The sequence below is a fragment of the Macaca nemestrina genome, chromosome 1 (assembly GCF_043159975.1).
Source record: "Macaca nemestrina isolate mMacNem1 chromosome 1, mMacNem.hap1, whole genome shotgun sequence".
In the NCBI taxonomy this organism is placed as follows: domain Eukaryota; kingdom Metazoa; phylum Chordata; class Mammalia; order Primates; family Cercopithecidae; genus Macaca; species Macaca nemestrina.
This window is the reverse complement of record NC_092125.1, coordinates 106,797,724-106,803,983: the sequence shown is the minus strand read 5'-3', so window position 1 is coordinate 106,803,983 and position 6,260 is coordinate 106,797,724. Positions and strand designations below refer to the sequence as shown.

The 6,260-nt window shown below is 42.7% G+C and overlaps 1 protein-coding gene across 1 annotated transcript; it reads left to right on the top strand.

The window, feature by feature from the left end:
- The first annotated feature begins 1,892 nt into the window (after positions 1-1,892).
- LOC105497911 (small proline rich protein 1B) lies at positions 1,893-3,600 on the top strand. Its single transcript, XM_011769441.2, has 2 exons — positions 1,893-1,936; positions 3,027-3,600. Exon 2 carries the CDS (start codon positions 3,046-3,048, stop codon positions 3,313-3,315), a length of 270 nt encoding a protein of 89 aa, XP_011767743.2. The 5' UTR covers positions 1,893-1,936; positions 3,027-3,045; the 3' UTR covers positions 3,316-3,600.
- The last annotated feature ends 2,660 nt before the right edge of the window (positions 3,601-6,260 follow it).

Here is a 6,260-nt window from a genome sequence, read left to right as displayed (position 1 = left end):
CCGAGAAGCAGGAAGCAGGTTGCCTTGGGCCTGATAATCCCACCGTATTGCAAACAAAGTGTGCTTATAATTCCCTTTGTAGGGTCTACAGGGAGCAGGTTTGAGGAGAGGCCTGTGTCCAAGTCTAGAAAAGAGCTCAACTGATGCAAGAGGCATGGTGATGACAGTGGCCACAGATCAAAGTGAAGTGACTACTTAAACAAGGAGAGAGAGAAATAGATATGTGGATGTATTCGTCCATTTTCATGCTGCTGACAAAGACAAAACAGGGACTGGGCAATTTACAACAAAAAGAAGTTTAATGGACTTAGAGTTCCACATGGCTGGAGAGGCCTCACAATCATGACAGAAGGCAAGGAGAAGCACATCACATATTACATGGATGGCAGTAGGCAAAGAGAGAGCTTGTACAGAACTCCTCTTTTTCAAAACCATCAGCTATCTTGAGACTTATTCACTATCACGAGAACAGCACGGGAAAGACCTCCCCCCATGATTCAATTACCTCCCACCAGGTCCCTCCCACAACATGTGAGAATTCAAAATGAGAGCTGGGTGGGAACACAGCCAAATCATAGTGGGTAAAATGACAGAAACATCTCTTTCTTGCTAAGCTCTTACAGCTTTTCTCAGCTTACACCATAGGGCCTGCCGCAAGGAAGGATTTCCCCTATAAAAAATTTCCTGGTATTCTCAAAACAGCCTCTGGTGTCTCTTTGCAAATAATATCATCCATCCGTCTCTCCATCCTTCCATTCATTCATTCATTTATTCTATAATTGTCAATTCTCTGAGCAGCTACTACACAACAGGCATCATGTGAAAATGGAAGGTAGAACAGTGGCTAAGCAGAGGAACCTCTGGTGGTAGCTGGCTGGTCCTGGGCTGAAGTTCATGAGAGGTGACACAGCTGTGCAGCCAGCAGGTGCTCTACAAACATTTAGATGAATGAAAATAGTGAGGGAGTGACCATCCAACACCTGGATTTGAAGGATAGTTTGGGTTCTCCAAAAACCACACTAGCAACAGGTTGTATACTGCAGGTAGGCCTGGATTAGTGACCTAAATTTCATCTTGTCTTGAGGAGAGTGAACTTTGATATAAAGGCTCAGGGAATCCCAGCTCCTTTGTTCCTTCCCATGTTGGCTGCAGAGAAGGAATTCCCCATGAAAACCAGGGTCTTCAGGGCCTGCTGTCACAATGGACAGAATAAACGGATGGACTAAAAGGGCCAAGTTGCTCCAGAGCTTCTGAATGTGACCATTCTTCCCAGAGTTTCACTGCTCAGAACTCTCCTTCATAGAAAGAGGTTAGCCTGCCCTTATGCTATTTACCCTGAGTTCCTCCTTGGAGAAAAGGCTTTTTAGAACCAAAAGAATCATTTTAGTTTCTCCTTTCCCCTGCCAGGCAAGAGTATACTAAGTGATGGATTAACAGAATATTACTACTTTTCACCTGGTCACCATGCCTTTGGCCTTCCAGAAGAACCAGAAATACCTATTGTTTATCTCTACATTCACTTCAAATATTAAACAGCCCTACAAGTGTCACCTGTGCTGAGGATTAGACTCTTGCAGAAGATAGGACTGTTTCTGGTTCCAGCAGCCCCAGAATGTCTTCCTTCTCTCTCTTTCAGCCCACACCACCCTCCCTGTAAACATTACACCTGGGAGCAAAGGGTGCTCAGGGGGATAAAGCCCAGGTGACATCCTTGTCAGACAGCAAGTGCCACAGGTTTCATCACAAAAGTGAGTCAACCGGTGGATAAGGGAAGAGGGGTGAATCATGTCTGACAGGTAAGGAATGTAGGCACAGCAGCCCAGATAGATCCTGTTTCCTTGAGGCAGGGCTTGCTCCCTGCATAAAAGAGCCAGTTGGCTGGGAACACTACGCCAGTTCCAAGGGATCAAACGGAGGATTCCTCTCTGCACACCAGGTCAGTCTCTTTACTTGGAACTCTTTAGCATCCATTCTATGTATTTAATTTTTATTAGAGTCTCCTTGGCCTTCTTGGTATTTCTTTTCCTCATTATTGAATTTGGTCATAGCCATGCAGACTGTTCAGCTGAATTATAACCTCTAGGAATATCTTCATTTTAAAAGTAATCATACTGTGGGCTTGAAGAGACTTTAGACATTATCAGTTCTTCTTCATTCACTCTTTCTGTGTCAGCAAGAAGGAGGTTGGTTTATTCAAGGATCCATAGTAAATTTGTCATAGAATAAGGACTAGATCCCAGGTCCACAGCACTTTCCCTGACATTATAATTCCTTCTTATTTATAATTTTAATACAGAGAATTTTATTCTTTCAACAAATACTTTTGTGAGAGCTTACTATATTTGGCAATTTGGTTGCAAAGAAATAATTTAAGCAGCAGAAAATGTACTCTATGATACTACAATTTAATCAGGAAATAAGAGCTAAAATGCAATGTATAATAGTAACATCATTGCCAGGTGATTAGGGCAAGTTCTGTAATAGTTTGGGAATACAGAGATTTATGGAAGGTTTTCTCTAGAGAAGCCCCTAAAAGTCCCATATGAAGTGATTTGTGGTGTTTCGTTAGTGCTTGAATGAGCAGGAACAAAGAAAACATTTAAGACAGATGAGCACTTGAGCTAGGCCAGAGGTGGGATTGTGTAGTGTTCTAGAGAGGTCAGAGTTATATCATAGATGGTAAGCTATGATATTTATCAGAAATGAGTGGGTAGATTTAACTTATTAGGTTTTTTTTCAAATAGCCTCACATTTCCAATGATCCAGCGTTATGAGTCTCATATTCCTGCTAGAAGCCTGTTATTGTGCTGTGTAGGAAGAAAGAGAGCACCAGGAGAGGCCTTGCTCCAGTGGAGCAAGAGCAAATCATCTTTGAGTTCCTCTTCTTCCAAGGCTCAGAAATTAATCAAGTATTCTTTGTGGTCAAGAAGAGGGAAGAACATTTGCTTTTTAAGAGACTTGAAGTGGTATTCACCATGGCTTATTCCCTAGTTATTCTCTGTTGAAATCATCTGTTCTGTCTCTAGGACCAGCCACTGTTGAAGCATGAGTTCCCAGCAGCAGAAGCAGCCCTGCACCCCACCCCCTCAGCTTCAGCAGCAGCAGGTGAAACAGCCTTGCCAGCCTCCACCCCAGGAACCATGCATCCCCAAAACCAAGGAGCCCTGCCTCCCCAAGGTGCCTGAGCCCTGCCACCCCAAAGTGCCTGAACCCTGCCAGCCCAAGGTTCCAGAGCCCTGCCACCCCAAGGTGCCTGAGCCCTGCCCTTCAACGGTCACTCCAGCACCAGCCCAGCAGAAGACCAAGCAGAAGTAATGTGGTCCACAGCCATGCCCTTGAGGAGCCAGCCAGCAGATGCTGAATCCCCTATCTCATTCTGCGTATGAGTCCCATTTGCCTTGCAATTAGCATTCTGCCTCCACCAAAAAAGAATGTGCTATGAAGCTTTATTTCCTATACACTCTGAGTCTCTGAATGAAGCTGAAGGTCTTAGTACCAGAGCTGGTTTTCAGCTGCTCAGAATTCATCTGAAGAGAGACTTAAGATCAAAGCAAATGATTCAGCTCCCTTATACCCCCATTAAATTCACTTTCAGTTCCACTTTTGACTGTGTGTCATTGACTCTACAACTTCATTCCTTTCCCTCATGAAGCAGGAGCTGTACAAAGAGATGGGTTGGTGAAAAAGGCCTTTGTCCAGAAGGCATCTGATACTCGCACTGGGAGGGTGAGGGGCTGCCCCCACAAGCATTCCTGGGCTGCCTATGGGAAGTTGTGCAATGCCACCTGGAGGCTGTTGCTTTGGGCATCCAGGGCTGGAGCAGGGCTCTCCTCTTGCAACTCGATGAGTCATGCCAGAGTTTAGTTAGCACCTGTCTAAGCTGACTCTGACTCACTAATCCTGAATGCCTTCCCTCCAAATCTGACTTTTAGACTGCTAACTTATCAGCCAATTGCTGTTTATTTCAAGTAATGTTTCTACATATGCTAACCCGCTCCTTCTCACTAATTTCTCTCTGATACCTACAACCTAGATTTCCAAAGATGCACAGACTCCGCTCTTTATCTCAATTAGTCATTTCTAGTCTCTGAGTGCCAACTCTGGACCAGAAACAGAATAAGGGAGATTTAAGGTGCTTGCCAGGGGCATTTGCAGTGCCCTGGAGGGATGTACTTCACTCCCTACCCCACCCCTCATTCAAAAACACATACACACATATACAACAACACATACGAGATCTGGAGTCCTCACAGAGTAATGCACAAAAGCTGATCCAGTTTGGAGACTGTTTCTCTCACACAGGTGCGAACCACGGAAGTGAGAACTGTAAAACCCACCCTCACTCATCTCCCTGTAGTATCAACATGTTTCCAGTCAAATTAAACAAGATAGAATTATCAACAGTGTATTCATATACATGTGCATATATGTTTATATTGATGGAAATACAGGTTACTTTTGCATGTAACTGGGAAACAAAGCAAGTTTTTCTGCAGTAGTGTAAAAGAGATTCTTTTTCTTAAGATGGAAAATGAAATAATAAAACAATTACATGCCATTGATATAACTCAAGAAATTGTGATACTTTTGATCATGGCATTTTTACTTGATTGTATTATTTAAAATTACAAAGCCTATATGAAAAATGTTTACCCTAAAAGTTGTATTACCCTAAGGGTTTTCTTGTTTAATTAGTAGGTAAAATCTAACATCATATCCAAATATAAGTGCCTCCTAGCACCAAACCAATTAGCCAAGCAGAAAAAAAAGTGTTGTAATCATGCTAGTCAGCACAGATTAGCTACTATAACAACACCCCCTATGTTGTTGGGGCTTCATCGAGTAAAGGTTACTTTGCACTCATATAAAAGTCCAATATGGGTTAGTAAAGTCTCTGTTACACAGAGTCATGAAGAGACAGTCCTTCCTTCATATGTCTCACCATCTCTAAGTGCTATGCCCTATAAATCCAAGCATAAGAACAGGGAAATAGACTGAATATAAAGGTGCCCCTGCACTTACCCACTTGGAACAAGAAACGGCACGCATCTCTCAGTTCTTATTGACTTGTGTAGAACTTGGTCACATAGCCCTGTCAATCTCACAAAGTTAAGAAATGTAGTTTCTGGTGTGCTCAGAAATAAGAGGAAGACACAGATTTGGGTGAGCTTCTCAAGCTTCAGTCACAGAATAGCCTTCTTGTTCTCAAATATCCATCTGTTCCTTTTGTCTCATAAGCGGAACACAAACCCCTAAGGAAAAAAAAAAAAAAACCTTATGGTCCCCGCCAGCTCAAAATCTAGGATCTCTAGATAACATGAAATTCTCTCCATCGTGTCTTCCTATGGCTCCTTTTGTTCAGCAAATTATGAAACAAACAAATGGGCCTTTCTTCCTGTTATCCAGCAACCAATGACAATGCAGGTACAGGAGAGCTAAATCAAAACTACCATGTTCAAAGGAAGATAATGGTGACACATGGAGGCCTCTAGGCCTTAGTACTCTGAAATCCAATGGGGCAGGCATTGTGAAGCCACAGTCTTCCCACTCCAATAACCAGAAGTGGTAGAAGATCCTTTTAAAGTGTTAATTCTGTTCTCTGAAAGGAACTCCTTTTAATTTTGCTATTCATTGTTCTGCCATCTGTAGAATTATCCTTTTTTTAATACTCTTCTCTATGATCAAACCTGAGGTGTGTATGGTGGATTGTGCCCTTCTTGGTTAAGTAAGCTTTGCAGCTCACTTTTCTTTCCTAAATTTTTTATTATTTTTTTCTTTTCTATAATTTCAACTTTTTTTTAGATTCAGGAGTTGATATGGTTTGGTTCTGTGTCCCCATCAAATCTCATGTGGAATTGTAATCCTCAGTGTTGGAGGAGGGGCCTGGCGGGAGGAGATTGGATCTTGGGGGCAGACTTCCCCCTTGCTGTTCTCATGATAGTGAGTGAGTTCTCACAAGATCTGGTTGTTTAAAAGTGTGTAGCACTTCCACCTTCGCTCTCTCTCCTGCTCTGCCATGTGAAGATGTGCCTGCTTCCTTTTTGCCTTCTGCCATAAGTGTAAGTTTCCTGAGGCCTTCCCAGTCATGCTTCCTGTACAGCCTCTGGAACTGTGAGTCATTGAAACCTCTTTTCTTTATAAATTACCCAGTCTCAGGTAGTTCTTTATAGCAATGCAAGAACAGACTAATACAGGGGTATACACTTGTAGGTTTGTTACATGGGTGTGTTGTGCGATGCTGAGGCTTGGAATATGAATGA

Coding starts and splice junctions, on each gene's coding strand:
- LOC105497911 (XM_011769441.2), top strand. CDS start 3,046: ATGAGTTCCCAGCAGCAGAAGCAGCCCTGCACCCCACCCCCTCAGCTT.